This window comes from Balaenoptera musculus, chromosome 7, assembly GCF_009873245.2.
Source record: "Balaenoptera musculus isolate JJ_BM4_2016_0621 chromosome 7, mBalMus1.pri.v3, whole genome shotgun sequence".
NCBI classification, from domain to species: Eukaryota; Metazoa; Chordata; class Mammalia; order Artiodactyla; family Balaenopteridae; genus Balaenoptera; species Balaenoptera musculus.
Window position 1 is genome coordinate 24914957 of NC_045791.1, and position 18929 is coordinate 24933885.

The window sequence follows — 18929 nt, forward strand, 5'->3', positions numbered from 1 at the left end:
GTTAACATCTGTGACTGTTCGGACCAAAGACTGGTCCACGGTTTGCAACCCTTAGAAACAATTACAGCATCTCTTTGGCAGGTCAAAAAGAAATTCACTAAATTATTGCTTCAAAATAGAGTTACAATAGCTTCCAAAAGGGTGTAATGCCCATATTTAGAAAAAAAAAGTTCTATCCTCTAAAAGTACCTATGTAAGCAATCCTATAACAAAATTCATGGTAACAAACTAAAACTGGTTGAGATATATCTATATCTATATAGATATATATACACACACAAATTATGTATGTATATAATTGTATGTGTACATATAAACACACACATACATACACAACTATGCACAAGTATATACATACACATATTTACATGCATAAAATAAGCACTATGACTCATAATTTATGAGATAATTGAATTCAGTATTAATTTGAAAGATTATTTTTTATGCCAAAGTGAATCTGTGAAAGGCAAACTTCTTTACCCATATCTTGGGTCCAAAGCGATGGCCCTGGGGTGTTCCATAGCTCCTGCTATGAGTGTAGTTCTCAAGGAACCATCTAGTTTGGCCACTTCGATTTGGTCCAGATTGCTGTCTATCCAGTATATGTTGCCTGCTATCCAGTCAACTGTTAGTCCTTCTGGGGTAGCCAGGCCATGCTCCACAATCACTTCAATAGCACTGACACCTACAAAAAAAGAGAAACCAACACTTGCACCCATTCAAGGAACCTGTTAAGCGCAAAGGAAAAGGCCTACTTATTAGCAATATGAAGTATTTAACATTATATTAACCTTGAGAGATACAGTGCAAAAGTGTTACCTGGCACAGAGGAAACTAAGAAGGCCCCAAATTTAGAATCACTGATCTTTCCCAGCAGAGTTTTTTAATCTCTTAAATCCTTTCAGTGACAGTATAACAGAATTTTTAAACAACTCTGAGGCTAATAACAATGTTTAGGTTGCAAAAAAGTTATTTCGTGCTTCTGACTTTTTAGTCAGAACAAGGGATTTTGGAAATAATAATGATGTGCTGGTTAAAATTGGTGCAATTTAATTCAAACGTTGATCTTCAGGGGTAGAATAAAAAGAAAAAGTCCACCTGGGGCAACATGCATCATAGCTAGTCAGCACTCACTCTTTTTTTGAAGCATGCCTGATAAGATCACTCTTGCTGCATTTAACCTTAACAAAAGCCCCAAATCACCCACCTCCACACCATAAGCCAAGTTTTATGGCTTGCATGTTATATCCTGCAAGCCATAAGACTTGCAGGATATAACATGTTTGCAAATAAAAGAAGAAGGCAGTAGTGTGGTCTAAATAAAAATAAGCAATTTGGTAATACCCAGCACTATTCTTATTTATCCATTCCTTAATTTATTTTGGAATTAAATATATATATATTTAAAAAACAATCCTTTTTCTAATAGGATAGCTCTTTATAATTTATGACATTGTCAGTGCTTTTGTTAGACTTTTTAATAGTGTGGTTTTTTGAACAGTTAACCATCTAAAGTCATGGATCTAAATCCATCATTTGAAGTCAGTATCTTGCAATATGACACAGGACACAAACTCACAGATCATAATTATATAGTGTGTTCAAATACTATATTTTTCCAAAATTGTATAGGTGATTTAAGGAGGAATTTAGATGGTGATAGAAATACCTGGCCTTCGGAATGCTACACAGATCTAAAATTTTCAAGAGAATTATTACATATATTTATCTCAAGGCCTTGCTACTAAAGAATGGCCTAGATTGGAGAAAAGAGATGTCAAATCATGGAAAAAAAATATTTAGCTCATATTTGTAATCTTTGTAATAATTCATTATTTATTTGAATTATGTTGAAAGGTGAAAACCAAATAAAAAACAAGCTATGTTAACTGACAAAAATATGACTACTAGTATGTAGGAGACAATGCTTTTTTTTCTTGTAAATAAATTTCTTCACCGAATATGCGTGACAAAGTTCACAACTTGAAAATGGTGTGAACAGTACAGGCCTTCACCACTTCCCTCCCCTATCTTCATACATATACTTCACATCCCTGGCTTTACACATATGAGGGAGAAGATGAAGAACCAAAGGCCAAAGATTAATCAAAATTCCTTCTGATTACAGCATATTTTTCTGGAATTTTCAGTTAGAAATCAATCTGAACATTAAGTCAACATTGTAATAGATGTACCTCCACTTTCAGAAAGCTTGCCCCGGTATATTCTGTCTTCTACAACATCTGTCCAATAAAGTAAACTTTGATTGAAGTGAAAATCAAGTGCTATTGTGTTTCTCAATCCAGGAACAAGTAAACTATAGTCTCTTTTATGAAGATCAATCCTTCTGATCTCATGGCGAATAGAAAAGATGATGAATGCTTCAAAAGGATCTGAAAATAAATTTATTTTAATAGGCTTATGAAAATATTTATAGGCTTAGTAAGTGGAATAAAGTGCTTGAGGTCAAAATCCATTTATTTGAAAGTATAATTTATTATGTAATTTTCTGTCACTAAAGGAACAATTTCTTTCAATCCAAAATGTAAAAGAAACTTGAAAAACTTAGGTTTATTTGTATTTATTAAAATAACATATAAATGTGTTTTTATTCTTTGAATTTTTGTACACCTGATTCTGATTTTAAAATACAAGAATTGTTGCAATTCCAAGACAAAATGTAAGACTTTCTGTTTTAATGTAGTTTTAGCTGACAATCTAAACTTCAGAAACATCACCATAGGAACTGCTAAGAGGTGAATAAAACTAATGCTGCCACTCTTAGCCCATCACATGACTCTAGATCCACAAAGGAGAGAGATTCAACAAAAAACAATTATTGGGCTGATAATTAGTGAATACTCTCCATGAGGGAAGATGGTGGCTCTCTCCACAACCCAAGAAAATCATGTCTACAACTTTTCCCCCACTAGTTTTTAATCCTGGACCAGGCCTGAGTAGGGAGAAACAGAAGAAGCTTTGAAAACAAATATGAGATTAAAGTTTTATATTTTTGTACCTAAAAGAAAGAATCTTTAATACCCAAAAGTTACAGAAATTATGTTATCATTTTGAAAATGTACTAAGTCCTATACCAACTACCATTGGACATACTAATATGGGTTAGACATGAATTCACTTGATGAATATACATTTTGAGGGAGGGATCCAGGCTCACAAAGATTTCTCCTGTTTCCATGTTAGTGCCACCCTTTTGTGCTTTTCTTTAGGGAAATTGGTTTTCCTATCCCAAGTCTATACATGTCTGTGAATGTGAGCTGTTATAATTATCCCAGGCCAAAGTGGTTGGCTCAAGAGGTGGATGTGAGATCTAAGTCAGGAAGACGGGTTTGTAAAATTCCAGAGAAGTTTTCAAGGTGAGGGGAAAGAGTCTCTTTCCTTCTTTGGTCACAGATTTCTCAGCCTAGTGTGGTCAGTTCATGTCCTTGAAGTTTCTGTAAGTCTACTCGTGGTATTGTAGGAGAAGAGAAAAAAAAAAGCCTCAGAAACAGAAGCAGTGATGACCAGGGGAGAGACCATGATGTCCTAAGGACATTTAAATCCGTAGTTCCAATTACCCCTAAGACTAGCTCCTTCCTTCAAATCCCCTATACATTTCTCATACTTTCAGTATATGAGCCAATGCACTTAACTCTATTCAACTTCATTTGAACTGGGATTTTGTCAATTGCAACCAGGTTTACTGTTCTTATTAATCTTATTTCCTCAGAGAGGTCTTTCCTGATCAGTTATCTAATAAAAGCACACCTCCATTATTCTATATCATCATAGCCTGTTTATTTTTTTTGAGGTACACTTTAAAATCAATATTTCCTTGTTTGCCATTGATCTTCCTCACTGGATTATAAACTCTCTTAAACAGGGATCTCACCTGTCTTGCTCATTATACTGTCCCTAAGACCTAGCACCAGGGAATACATAGTACATACCAGGTCTTAGATTAGAAGGTGCTGGCTGCCCTTGGTGGAGGGAAGTCACCTGCCATTTTTTTTTCACTGGAGGTGAATCTACTTTAGGGAGCTCTGCCCAGCACATTAAATAAATGTGTTTTGAGTGATTAAATGTGGAGAAGAGTTGAATCCATCTTAAGAGACCATGTGACAGCTAGCATGGGAGAGATGCTGCCACAATCAGCAGAGTCATCTACCTGCCCTTCAGCTGATCACAGAGTATAAGCAAGCCTGGCCACGACCATAAGAACTGCCCAGAAATCCTGAGAATTTGTGAGCAAACATTATGTATATTGTTGATATAATACCTAATATCATTTAGGTATTATGGTTATTTATTGCATGGTATTGTGGTGTTTATTGTACAACATTACTGTGCTAATAGCTAACTGATACAAGATACCAAACATGTACAAAATAACCAGTTCCAGAAAGCTCCCAATAGAACAAGTACTCATAAAATTTAAAATCCAAAATTTAGCGTTTTTAAAGTAAAAAAAATAAAATAAGGTTGTGTTAGATGCACAGTTGTTTAAAAGAAATAATATCTAATTTTGGATCAGCAATCCTTATTTGATTACATGCTTTGGCTATGAAACAACTATTAGCTTAGAAACATTCTTTATCTTTTCAGGAATTAAATGTCCTTACCTGTAAAATGAGGTTAACAATAACCACCTTTCAATCTAATTTAAACTGTTGCTATCAGAATCCAATTAGATGACGTACGCAAATTTGTTTTATAAGCTGAAAATCATCACAGTAAACACAAATGTAGCGGTAAGTGTGATGTAGTCAGCAAGTAACAGACTTGGAGTCAGAAACTGTGGGTTTAAGACAGAGCTCTGCTATCAACTAGCTGTATAAATTTGAGAAATTTACTCAGACCCTCTGATCCTCAATATTTTAATTTACAAAGTGTATAACATACTAAGTTATCAGGATAATTGACAATTAAAAGTGTGAATACTTAATAATATCTTAATAAATATTTAATAATTATTATGACTATTAAGTTCCAGAAATCGCTCAAAGGAATAAGCAAAAGAGATACTGGGTAAGAGAAAAGGTTGGATGATGACACATCAAAAATAGTCAGATATTTCGTAGCATATGCTGAAACTAGGGTCGTTACAGCTCTGAAGAGCCTCCCCTTCCTTTGGCTTATAGTTTGTTTGCCCTTAGTTAAGTAGTAAATTGTAGGTGCAGCAGCTACTTGCTAGAGAAGCTTATATTGAATAATGTTAAAAAACACATAGTTTTTAAATCACAAAATGACTGCTTCTTCAAAAGTATCTACTTTTCTTACATACATAAATATATGCGTTATTTTATTTTTAGTATGCTAGAATGAGGAAAGCCTTTCTGAGTTTGATACAAATCATAGAAGACCCAAAGAAAAGAATGACATTTAATGTTACTGAAGAAATTGTAGGAGAAAAACAATGTAAAATATGTCAAAAGACAAACTGGGTAAAATATCTGCAATATAATAAAGGATTAAATTATTTAATACATATGAGCTCCTACAAATTGACAAGAAAAAATACTCACATGAATAACGGGGCAAAGGGTATTAAAAAGAAAATTCAAAGAAAGGAAAATATAAACAACTTTGAAATTTTAAAAAGTATTCAATTTCTGTCATAAAATGATAAATGGATTTTAAAACTCTGAAAATATTTGATAAGACACTGTTTTGATTAAAATGTAGACAAAAAGCACTCTGGTATATTGATAACGAAAATATAACCCCTAAGTAGAGTCACTGTGCAATATTCCATCAAAAGTTTATATATATATATATATATATGTATATATATATATATACACTATTTGATCAAGTAGGTCCATTTGTAAAGATAGAGTTGTACATATGAAAATTTGCAGATGAGGATGGAAATCCTTTGCAATATTATTTCTGGTAGCAAAAGATTAAGCAACATTAATGTTCATCAATAGATGGCTGCATAAATAATGTATGATAGTCACAGAGTATAATATTATAAAGCCACGTAAATAAATGTGATTAATATGCATGTGCTGATGTGGAATAATTTCCAATATTTTGTAAGTTGATAACAGCAAGATGTGAACCGTGTGCATGATATGCTACCATTTAAGTTAAAAATAAAAGATTTTTCTAGACCTATGTGATGGTAAATCACAGAATACATCTTGAAAGATTAATGAAGGAATGCTGTTACTTCTGCCATGGGAACTGGTGATGAGTTCAGGAGTGGGAAGAAAACTAAGTTTTACTTTATTCTGCATAGGTTCGTTTTTTTTTTTTAGCATTTGCATATATTGCCTATGTAAATTAATTATTTTTCTGAATGAAATTTTAAACTAGTAATAGAAGAAATTTCATATCGGCTTCTAAGAAATACTCATAAATAAAACAAGGATTGTTTGGGCATGACATATATGTTGAGCAAGGTAATTCAGTATAACGAATACTGTAAAACATGCTTTCCCTTCAGGAGAATTCATATTTAAGAGATCGTTTACTGCTCTTACTTTCATGCTCTATTAGAGAAAGTATATTCTCTTGAACCAAAAATTATTGCCTTCTCTGTTACAACTGAGTAGAAAGAAATTTTATAATAGAAGACCTGGATTCTACTCTTGCCTCTGCTAACAATAAAAGGCCATCACGAAAACTGCATAGGTCTAGCTGTCTTGATTTTTTAAATAAATAATTTTGGTGATGTGTTTGTTCTAAAATTTTATTTGTGAATAGTCATAAAATATTAATTGCCTTATTAATAAATTAATATTAATATTAGCCAAAAGAAACTTCAAAGCAAACAGCTTTCATAGAAATAAAAAGGCTCACTATTATATGATAATATGAACAGTTCGACAGATAAAATATAACTCTTAAAATAGTATATGCCCAATAATAGATTAAAAAATATATAAAGCAAAACTTGACATAATTAAATGGAGAAATTAATAAATCCATGATTATACTGTGTGAGTTTCAACCATAACCCATCCAAACTGATAGAAAAAATTATAACAAATATAATGAGAACAACAAAATAAACACAAAACTCAACACACAGGAAATATATAGAAATTGGTGCCATCAAAATAGAAGGCATATTCTCTCTAAGTACACATGAAACATTTAACAAAATGATCATGTTCTAGTCCACAAAGTAAGTCTCAAGAGATAGCAAAGAATCAAACTAATAATGAACACACGCTCTGAGCACAATGAAATGAAACTAAAAATCAACAATAAAGACTGCTAAGCTCCTCATATGCTTTAAACTAAAAATAATTACTAAACAATTTCTTGACTAACAGGACCTCAAATAGGGAATTCAGAAATAGAGATATTACGGCATCAAATGTGTAGATTAAAAACCATGAGACAATTAAAAATTAATGATATAGAGAATAATTTCTAAATGGTGGAGTAAGGACTTCCAAAAATCTTCTCCTCTATAAAAACAATGAGAATACTAGCAAAATGGTCAAAATTATTTTTTCTAAACTCTAGAAATTAACCAAATTCTAGTAACAATCCAGTGAGTGTTTATTAAGAAAAAATGCTGAATATCATTGAGAACAGCAAACTTTGTAGCATTTTAACATGCATCAATCCCAGTTACTCAGCCAGTTACTCATTGTTTCATTAAAAACAATGAAATAGGGCTTCCCTGGTGGCACAGTTGTTAAGAATCCGCCTGGCAATGCAGGGTACACAGGTTCGAGCCCTGGTCTGGGAAGATCCCACATGCAGCGGAGCAACTAAGCCCATGTGCCACAACTACTGAGCCTGTGCTCTAGAGCCCGCGAACAACTACTGAGCCTGTGCGCCACAACTACTGAAGCCCACGCGCCTAGAGCCTGTGCTCCGCAACAAAAGAAGCCACCGCACTGAGAAGCTCACGCACTGCAACAAAGAGTAGACCCCACTCGCTGCAACCAGAGAAAGCCCGCACGCAGCAACGAAGACCCAACGCAGCCAAAAATAAATAAATAAATTTATTAAAAAAAAAAAAAGAATGAAATACTGCCATTTGCAGCAACATGGATGGACCTGGAGATTATCATACTAAGTGAAGTAAGTCAGACAGAGAAAGATAAATATCATATGATATGTTTACATGAAGAATCTAAAAAAAAATGATACAAATGAACTTATTTACAAAACAGAAACAGATACACAGACTTAGAGAACGAACTTATTATTACCAGAGGGTAAGGGCTGGGGGGGAGGGATAGACTGGGAGGTTGGGATTGACCTATACACATTGCTATATTTAAAATACATAAACAACAAGGACCTACTGTTTAGTACAGGGAACTCTGCTCAATATTCTGTAATAACCTAAATGGGAAAAGAACTTGACAAAGAATAGACACATGTGTATGTATAACTGAATCACTTTGCTATACACCTGAAACTAACACAATATTGTTAATCAGCTATGCTCCAATATAAAATAAACATTAAAAAATAGATTAATAAAAAAAAAAAATGCACCAATCATGTCTCCCTTTCCCCAGCTTTGTGGCAGCCTTGGACACAGACAGCCCAGAAACCACCAGAGGGGATAGATGAGTTTTGGAGCTCCCCCAAAAGCCCAATCTCCAGGGAATTGTTCAATGGGGAAAGAAGAGTCTTTTCAAGAAATTGTGCTGGATTTCCACATGCAAAAGAAAGAAGATGAAACTTCACATCATATATAAAAATTAACTCAAAATGTAGTATAGACCTAAATGTAAGAGCTAAAACTGTACAACTATTAGAAGAATACATAGGAGTATATCTTAATGACCTTAGATTAGGCAATGGTTTCTCAGCTATGACCGTAAAGCACAAGCAACAAAAGAAAAACAACAAGAACTTCATCCAAAAAAAAAAAAAAAGAACTTTTGAGCTTCAAAGGACAACATCAAGAAAGTGAAAGGGTGAAAAAACAACCTACAAAATGGGACAAAATATTTCCAAAGTACATATCTGATTAGGGACTTGTATCTAGAATATGTAAAGGACAATTATGACTCAAAACTAAAAAGATAAATAACCCAGTTTAAAACTGGGCAAAGGTCTTGAACAGGCATGTTGCCCAGGAAGATACACAAATGACCAATAAGCACAAGAAAAGATGCTCAACGTTGTTAGTCATAAGGGAAAAAAGTCAAGCACAATGAGATACCACTTTGTACCCACTAGGATGACTATAATAAAAAAAAATGGACAGTAAAAATTGATGGAAATTGATTGTGTAGAAACTGAAGCACTCGTACATTGCTGATGGGGCTTTAAAATGAAGTAGCCACTCTGGAAAACAGTTTGGCAGTTCCTGAAAACGTTAAACATTGAGTTACCATATGACCCAGCAATTCCATTCTTAGTTTTCACCCAAGAGAAATGAAATGCATGTCCACACAAAAACTTGTACATAAATATTCATAGCAGAATTACTCATAATAACCAAAAATTGGAAACAATCCAAATGCCCATCAACTGATAAATGGATAAACAAAATGTGGTATATCAATACAAGAGATTTTTATTCTACAATAAAAGGAAATAAAGTACTGATGTATGCTAAAACATGGTTGAACATTGAAAACATTATGACAAGTGAAAAAAGTCAGTCAGAAAAGACCACATACTCTACAATTCCATTTTTATAAAATGTCCAGAATAGGCAAATCTATAGAGACAGAAAATAAATTAGTGGTTGTCAGGCCTGGGGTTGATGGGGAGTGACTTTTAATGCCTATGGGGTTTGTTGAGAGGGTGATTAAAATATAATAATATTAGATAGCAGTAATGGTTGTATCGCTCTCTAAATATACTATAAACCACTGAAGTGTATATCTCAATCTATCTGTTATAAGAAAAAAGAAATATGGTAATAAGTGTGGAAATTTATAAAGAGTAAAAAACTGTACATATACTATTTTTAGTTCACTGTTAACTAAAAATCATATATTTTTTTACCTCATTCAGATTAATCTGTATAACTATCCTCAGCTCTGAAAACTTTTCCATCTATATAAGGAAAGACAATGTAACATTCTGACAATTTAATGTTTTCCTTCTCTGTGTATTTGTGCTAGTTGAATAAAGTTGAGAATTCATCCATTAAAAATTAATATCTTATTTAAACTCAATAATTCAGAAAATATAAAAAGAATTAATGCAAAGAATTAGAAAAAATAACTATGGCAACCGATAAGATAGAGAAAAATAGATTATCAAAAAAACCCAAAGTCATTTGTTTGAAAAACTAATAAAGTATAGATAAACCTATGGCAGGACCAATACATATACTGGTAGATATACATATACATATACAATATATGTACAAATGAACAACAGAAGGAATGAAAGTAGGAAATAATTAAGAATATATAAAATAAAAAGATAGAGTGAGATATATACTTTAATAATATATCAAAATAGGTAAAAATAAGACTTTTTCTAGAGAAATGTTACCAAAATTTCATGTATTTCACAATTTTCATATATTTCAAAAGAACTATAAAATAATTTGATTCAACCTCCACTCTGAAAAAATCTTAGGTGTAAGGGACAGAAATAAGCTTATAAAACAGACTGTTCAAAGGCATCGTGGGAATCTGAGAGCACACAGTACATAGAGATGGCCTGGATCTTTGGAATGGCTTGTAAAACTCTTGCTTTGGAGTCAGGAGGAATGAAGCGCAAAAGCTCTTCTCTAACATCTCTTTACCACAAGGCTCTGGGCAAATGAAGTAACCTTCTGTGTCTCAGTTTCCATAGATATAAAATCAGAGAATTAATAATATCTAATTGGCTTCTTGTGAGTTATAAATAAATTACCTATGACATTTTAGATGCTTGATAAATGGTAGCTATCAGTAATATTATAATTAACTTTAAGAAATTATTTATATGCAGTTTGGGATTAACATATACACACTACCATATAGAAAATAGATAACCAACAAGGACCTACTATGTATAAAACAGATAACCACAGTGAACTATACTCAATATTTTGTAATAACCTATAAGGGAAACAAATCTGAAAGGCATATATATACATATATAAAACCGAATCACTTGGTTGTGCACCTGAAACTAACACAACATTGTAAATCAACTACATTTCAATAAAAAATAAATAAAAATGAAAATAGAAAGAAAAAAAAAGAAAGAAAAAACAGAAATGATTCATAGAGGTGGGAGTTTTGAATAGAGTATAGGATTCAGATTTCCAGAGAGAATGTAGAAGATACTGTCATACTGAAAAGTCATAGATGACAATGAGCAGCGTACATGAAGGAGATGGTAAAATGAAGTCATATATGTGAAAGTACTTTACATTCTTGGCCATGATGCATTTATTATCATTACTAATGACGAAACCAGAAATAATGTGCGTGGAGTGGAAACCCACAGTGGAAGACAATGAAACATCAGATTGGAGAGATTAAATGAACAAAAATGAAGAAAGCCCTTAATGTTGGGCTGAGGATATGAGGTTCTTTTCATAAATAATGAAGAGTTACTTTAAAATCATGGATGAAGACTGATATGTAAAACTCTCACTTTATTAAGATAAATAAAGGAATGGATGGCCAGATTATAAACCACCACAGCTTCACTGCCCTGATCTCTTCACCTTTATCTTCCATTATTCCCCAAGGTAGCCCATCTGCTTAACATCACTTTATTCTTTACTATATGTCTGAGCTCTTTTCATCAATTCTCATCTTCCAGATCTGGATTACCCTCTCCCTTTTCAATAAAAATATTATATTCCTTCAACTTTTTGATATTTTACTTCTCACAAACTGTAGAAACAAGAGGATGATAAAAAATAGGCTGAAAAGAAGACTGCCATCATCATTACAACATGCCTGAACTGTGCTGTGGCACAGATGCTTTTTTTTTTAGAATTAAAGTTTGGGTGCAATAAAAAAAAATTGTTTAAATACATAAAAAATGGAGTAAATGGAGCTCCAAATCAACTATAACTCAATAAAAAAATATAAAGTAAACGGGGCTCCAAAAAATAAAAAAAGTTGGGGTGATGGACACAGTGTACTGCTAGGTGATCATTATGTTTATGCAGTTTTGTATTTACATCACAATCTCTTTCTTTAAAAAGATATAAGTTTTAAAATAAATACAGTTATAAAAAAATCTTTTAAAAAACGAGCGATTAAGAACAAAGAAATATATTGGTGGGTAAATCTAACCTAATTCAGGCTAAAAGAAAATAAAAGGGAGATGCTACAATGTTCTTTCCAATGTTACTAGAAATATGCTGCAAATTGGTAAGTAGGCTACCTACCAAACAGCAAAGAAACCAGAGATAGAAAAGAAATGCAGTCAGTAGCAATAGTCTGGGTTTTCATAAGTAAAAAGAAAATACTTCAGAGAAAGGTGATTAATAAATTACGTATTAAAGAGGGAACATGTAAGGCACTGATAAAATAAAGTATCCAGGTACCCAAGAGAAGTGAGATTTATTGTTATTAAATAAATAAAAAAGATTATAAAAATAGTATTTTGAAAATAATTATAGTTAACTAATAAGATGTTAAAAGTGAACTTAGAGAAAATAGAGTAAGTTCAGCAATTCAGCCAATGGCAGAGTGTAAAGAATTTAGGAAGGGATGATTAGAAAGAAATAAGAGAATATGAGACAACTACAGAGGAAAATTCAGGAGGAAAAAAATGGGCGAGTCATGCTTCTAATTTGAGGCATAAAGAGTACTATTATTTTTTATTTTTAAAATGTCAAGAAGAATAAGCACAGATATTGCATTCAATAGAGAGAACACATTTTAAAAAGAAGCACTCAGCTTAAGAATGATGGGAAAAAAGAACAAAAGAAGAGCAAGAAAAAAGAAATTTTACTTTTAAAGTCCAATAATCAATAGTCAATTCATTTTTATTGAACTATGAATCTGCTGTAGGTTTTTCAAAAGGAAATGATATGAATAAAACACAGAATACATTTTTTTATGTATGAAAATTGGTTTAAATCAAAAATAAGTTTTAATACCTAACAAAACCTCTATTATCTGTAACAATATAAATGCTGATAATGGTATTTAATATACTGTATACTGAGGAAGGGATAAATTAACCAGCAGGTTAAAGTTTCCATGTAAGAAAAGCTCTGTACTAACTTTAAAAGGTAAAATATACTTTTGCTTCTCTGTTAAATTATAAACAAAGCCAGGTGTGAAATACAGCAACCTTAACAGTGAGAAATGATATGGTACTATTAGAGTTTCTTTCTAAGCTGAGGGTAGAAGTGGTCAATTTCATTAGAAATTATCTTTGCACCTGGTAAATTATGTTCAAATGTTGAATTGTTCTAATATTCTAATTGTTCTAATATTCAGCTTGAGTTGTGATTGATTTCACAGAGTACAAAGCCACTATAATAAGTCAATCATTTTGTCATCTGTATCCGAAAACCAGACATAGAGCCAATTCTCATGTAAAACATGATTATAAATATATCTGAGGTCAAAGTTTGATCTATCATTTCCCTATTCCAAACATGTATATGAAATGGCTATTTTTATTACAACAAACTGCTATTTTTTTTTCAGCTTCTCATGCCAATTATGTTGTGCAAGAATTTTGAATGAGAAATAGTTAGATAAATGTTTGGGAAACTTATGCCTCTAGGACTCAAATTTTAACAGCTAGGAGAAAACAACTACAAGACAACATTTGAAATAAAATAAGAAAATAATTTAACATCCCCTAAAAAAATCATGTTTTTAATTGCATATTATTTTATTGGATATATGTAAAACACAAGAGAAAAATCTATAACTTGATTTCTGACTTCAAGATGCTTATCACTTTATTGGAGAAGTAAAGAGCAAAGGAAGAAGATAGAAATAAAAAAAGCAAATTAAAAATGTGACCACAGGGCTTCCCTGGTGGCGCAGTGGTTGAGAGTCTGCCTGCCAATGCGGGGGACACGGGTTCGAGCCCTGGTCTGGGAGGATCCCACGTGCCGCGGAGAGACTGGGCCCATGAGCCACAATTACTGAGCCTGCGCGCCTGGAGCCTGTGCTCCACAGCAAGAGAGGCCACAATAGTGAGAGGCCCGCGCACCGCGATGAAGAGTGGCCCCCACTTGCCACAACTGGAGAAAGCCCTCGCACAGAAACGAAGACCCAACACAGCCATAAATAAATAAACAAATAAATAAACCCAAAGTTAAAAAAAAAAAAAAAAAAAAAGAGATACTGTTATAAAAAAAAAAAAAATGTGACCACATATTTTCTTGGACAAATTCTAGATACAGAAAGGAGAAGTAAGTGGAGAGCAAGAATATTTGGAAGAAGACTCTATTAAAGAAGAAAGATTTGACCTAGTAGGTGTTAAAAAATATCCAGGATTTTTAGAGACAAAGAGGGAAAGTACAATATAAGCAGAAGAAACAAAATGAAAAAAGTTTATGATGTATGGGTTCTTAGGAGCCTGATGAAGCCTGGGTACTCCTAATCAGAAATTTTTAAAGACTACAAAAACAGTAAGAAAAAAGTAAGAAAAAAAAAAAGTTTACATAGAAAAAAGTATCAAATATATTCAAATACAATTATCAAAATTCAAAAAAAACAATTTTTCATGGAGTAATATATGTACTTTTTAAAATTAATGCATTCAATAACAAGATTGAGCAGTGGGTCTAATGACTCCCATTACTGAAGTAGCAGTGGTTTTCAAAGCCTGAACATAAGTGATATTTTGCGATATTAGAAACAACTTTAACATGATGTGAATATGCCTATCACTTCTATTGGAAACACAGTCATAGTTGCTGCTAAGAACTGGTCTGTGGTATACATTCACAATGGAAAGAAATGTTAACCTTCAGTGAGAGATTAAAGAAAATAAAGGTGTAAAATTTTCCCTACCAAACTTCATGGACCCCTTCAATTCTATCCATGGACCTGTAAGTGTCCTGTGACTCAAATTAAGAATCTGGAGAAGGCAATGGGAAGCCACCATTCATTAAGCACCTAATGGGTATAGGGCACAGCAAAACGTGCTTCATGTTATTCTTACAGCATGTTGTTGTAATGGGAATTGATATTTGAAAGATGAGAAAACTAAGGCTCAAGGAGTTTTAGGTAACCTGCCTGCAGCCACATACATAATGAATGCTATTTATAGGATTAGAGTTCAAATTTCAGATTCCATAGCCTTTGTTTGCTTTTCCTACTGTGGAATATGATCTAGAGAATCAGCAGAATGTCTTAAATGGGCAATCAGAAGATGAACACAGCCAGAGCAAGGAGTTGTTTTCAAGAGTAGTAGAAATACAGTTGGAAGTGTGGGACAGGGCCAGTCTTTGGAGGGTTCTAAAAAGCATTCAAAGAGAAATAAAAGTAAATGCTTTGGAGCATACAAAAATAAGCACCTAGGGAGCAAGATGACAAAAGCAGTTATCTAAGGAAAAGATAATCAGATGGACTGTAATGGTAAAGGATTATTGTAATATTTTCTGTCCAAAAGATTTTGAAGTAGGTCTAATATGACACATTATACTTAAATGCCTTTTCTAAAATTAGTTGTACCCATGATTGAATTTCTGAGGTGTTTTTGCATTTTTTTTCTCAATATCTATTCTTAAATATAGCAAGATACACAACACGCATACACACACACATATCACTTGCTATTCTTAAATATAGCAAAACACACATCTACTTACTGACACTTGTGCAACTTTCACCATCCACATCCAGCTTCCACCCTTCATAACATGAGCACTTGACTGTGTGCTTGTGCTGCTCACACACTTGACTGCACTTCAGATGATTGCTGCAATAATCTACAATTTCACATGTTTTATTGTCTCTGCTGAGTTGAAGTCCTTCAGGGCAAGAACAGACAATTCCTCTTCCAGGAACAACAGAACAGTGGTTGCTACAGCCTCCATTGTTCAGTGAACATTCATCTATAAAAGGAGAGGAACAGATTATAGGGCATCATCAACTGTTTTGCTCAATTAAATACTAATCATTGAACTCAATTCTCTAAGGCTGGAATTAGAGCAAGGATATTATAAATGAATGGAGAAAGCACTCTTTAGATTTTTGTCCCAGAAGTTGGGGTAGGAATGATGAAAGAATTCATCTAATGACCAAATAGAGTTCTATATGACAGAAATTGGGAATGGAAGATTTTCATTTCTATAAATCTTTGGAGTACACTTCGTTTTACTCCGTAGAAGTAAAGTGAGTTCAATGTTTCCGTTATTCCTGGAAAGATTACGCTGAGCCTTTTAGCACTTATGCAAAATCAGTTTTTGAGGGCTTCCAAAAGGGACTCACATACACTGGTGATCTGAAAATCTGACTTATCTCAGTGTTTATAAATAAACAGGCATAGACATACACATGTATGTATTATATCTATATATCTTTTTCTACATCTATAGTGTGATTTATAATAATAATCCAGAATGGATTAGTTTGCCCTTTACTGGCTACAGATATTTATTTATTTACTTTTATTTTCTTAGATATTCATTTTTAAATTAGGTAAATTATACATTGTCCTTCATATATTGCTTATTATTATTAATTCAATGAGGCCATGGAAACATAATAAATAATACACAAAAATACTTGACCTGGCATTTTGGCTGAAATAATCAGCAAGTAGACTGCTGTATAAAGAAAGAGAACTTTTCTTTCAGGGCACTTATAGTTTATAATTACACATTAGATATATTTATTTATCATTCTATTTCATCACAAGATTGTAGGACCCATGAGGGTATGCCAAATATTCGTTCTGTTTACCATGTATATCCCACAGCTAGCATAGTGCCTAGCACAGAGTAAGCAGTTAAAAATATTTGTTGAATAACAAAATTTAACAAAATCATCCAAAAGCACACAACTGCCCCTAAATTGAGCTAGTATTTGTCCAACTGGGAAATTTCAAGATGTCATATTTGCACTCTTGACAAAAATGGCAAATAATTGTTTTTGCAACCACGATATTACCTATTATTATATACTATTAGGTACATAGTAATAAGGCCAAAGGAAGCGTTGTCTTTCTTTGCTTTAAAAATATGTTTGAGTAGTTTTCAAAGAGTGTTCAGTTAGGTGTGTTTTGAGACATACTGAAAAGGAATGTTGTTCAATGATTGGCAAATTGCAATAATAATTACTTATATACCTCTAATATTTCCTGTTCTCTATGGAAATTCATCCAGCTCAAAAAATTGGACTGGAATGTAAGGCTTTCAAAAATATTCTCTACACATTTTAAACTTCTGTATGGGTCAACTATTCTTCACATTTGTCACCATAAAAGAAGTTACAGTAATAAGAGAAGAAAAATGATTACATTAACTGTTTTCTCTAAGAATTCAAGTTTGACATTATTTTAGAAGAAAAAAAAATAGATTCATTTCTTGGTTCCTTCAAATATGTTTGTTCACCTGTAATCATAATCATTTCAAAACAGCAGTCGTTTGAAAGTCTTTGCCCCATTTTGTTCCATTGACATTCTTTTTCAAGAGAATTACTGTAAAGAAATGTCATCATACACAGCGGGTGAAAAAAATTGTTACAATGCCTTTAGCTTATTTCAAGTACGACTGTTCTCTCAGCGTTCAAATGTCTCTTTCTGACACTACCTGTGGAATTAAATCCTAGATTTTAGGATAAACAAAATTCACGTTGAAACTCTACAACTTAATATATAAATTTAATGGCAATATTTGTAGGCTAGCCCCTTGTCAATTTTCCCTTAACCCTAAACCTATCATTAAATCCTGCAGCTTCTTTTTAAATTTTTTGCTACCTGACAAAGACTCTCTCATTGACCAAACTCTAGTCAAGCACCTCTGAACCCTCAGTCTTGGCTGATAAAAACTGCAGACTCTCAGCACAAACAATTTCATTGTCTAATCCTCTCCCCACCCCCCTCTTCCCAAGCCAATAAGAGACTTGGACAAACACTAGCCCAGTTTTTAACAGCTCATGGCAGCATCCCTAAAATGACCTCAGCCCTCCTTAAAGTGCCTGCCTGAGAAAGCTCCATGACTCCATGATGCTGCAGAAATTTACTATTGTTTCCCCCAAAACCTGATGATAGGCAGATAGGGCCCTGAACCCCATCTCAGAGCAGTTACTTTAGAAAACTTGCAATATAAATCCTTTCTCTGTACCTTTGAGATGTCAATCATCTACCACCCAGAACTGTTCCTCCCAACCCCAGGATCTGAAAGCCATATTTTTGAAATGCAAACAGGTAAGGAGATAACTCTCTCACCCTTACTCCCAACGCTGTGGGTACCTTGCTCTGACTTGTACCACTGCCTCCAGTCATAAAGATATGAGAAGTTTGTCTCTTTTCTGGGATGAGCACCAGTTAACAAACCCAGATGGCCTAGTCACATGGGCCAATGCCCCATTAACACCCCTTAGTACCTTTCCCATAGCACATTCCAGCCTTTAAAAAGTTTCTCATCTTTTGTTTTGGTGAAGTTGATTTCAATTCATGTTGGATACTCTTCCCTATCGCAATAGTTACTACTGAGTAAATATCACTTTAACTAGTATCCAGTTTTATCTTTGACATACACTTATAACAAAAATCAACAGTTAACTCCCTTCTTGAATGATTGAAATCTCTTCTTATTTGTTTCTTAAGTGCATATCTCTTTCCTCTTGAAATCACTTAAAATTCCCCCTGAAAAAATAATCTCTCCACTAGGATTCAACTTATCTTCTTGAGCTCTCTCTTTTTTTAAAATTTTATAGACCAGATTTATTTGGAGAAAACAAACAACCTCACTTCCCAAACGATGGACGTTTACATCTCAAGACACCTCCCAAATATTAAGTCTACAGATTACAGGTCATTTTCATAAATTTTACATGTATTGAGGAACAGGATATGAATCAATCCCTGTTTTTATTTCAATGGGG

The 18929-nt window shown here is 33.2% G+C and overlaps 1 protein-coding gene across 1 annotated transcript in view; it reads right to left on the bottom strand.

Annotated features, from left to right (window-relative positions):
- Nucleotides 1-18929, bottom strand: part of LRP1B (LDL receptor related protein 1B) — a 1897582-nt gene that overhangs the window by 649913 nt on the left and 1228740 nt on the right. The window contains exons 23-25 of the mRNA XM_036857483.1: nt 15689-15934; nt 2196-2393; nt 481-685 (exon numbers count right to left, since the gene is read on the bottom strand). Coding sequence (XP_036713378.1) covers nt 481-685; nt 2196-2393; nt 15689-15934 — 649 coding nt within the window. The remainder of the gene's footprint in view (nt 1-480; nt 686-2195; nt 2394-15688; nt 15935-18929) is intronic.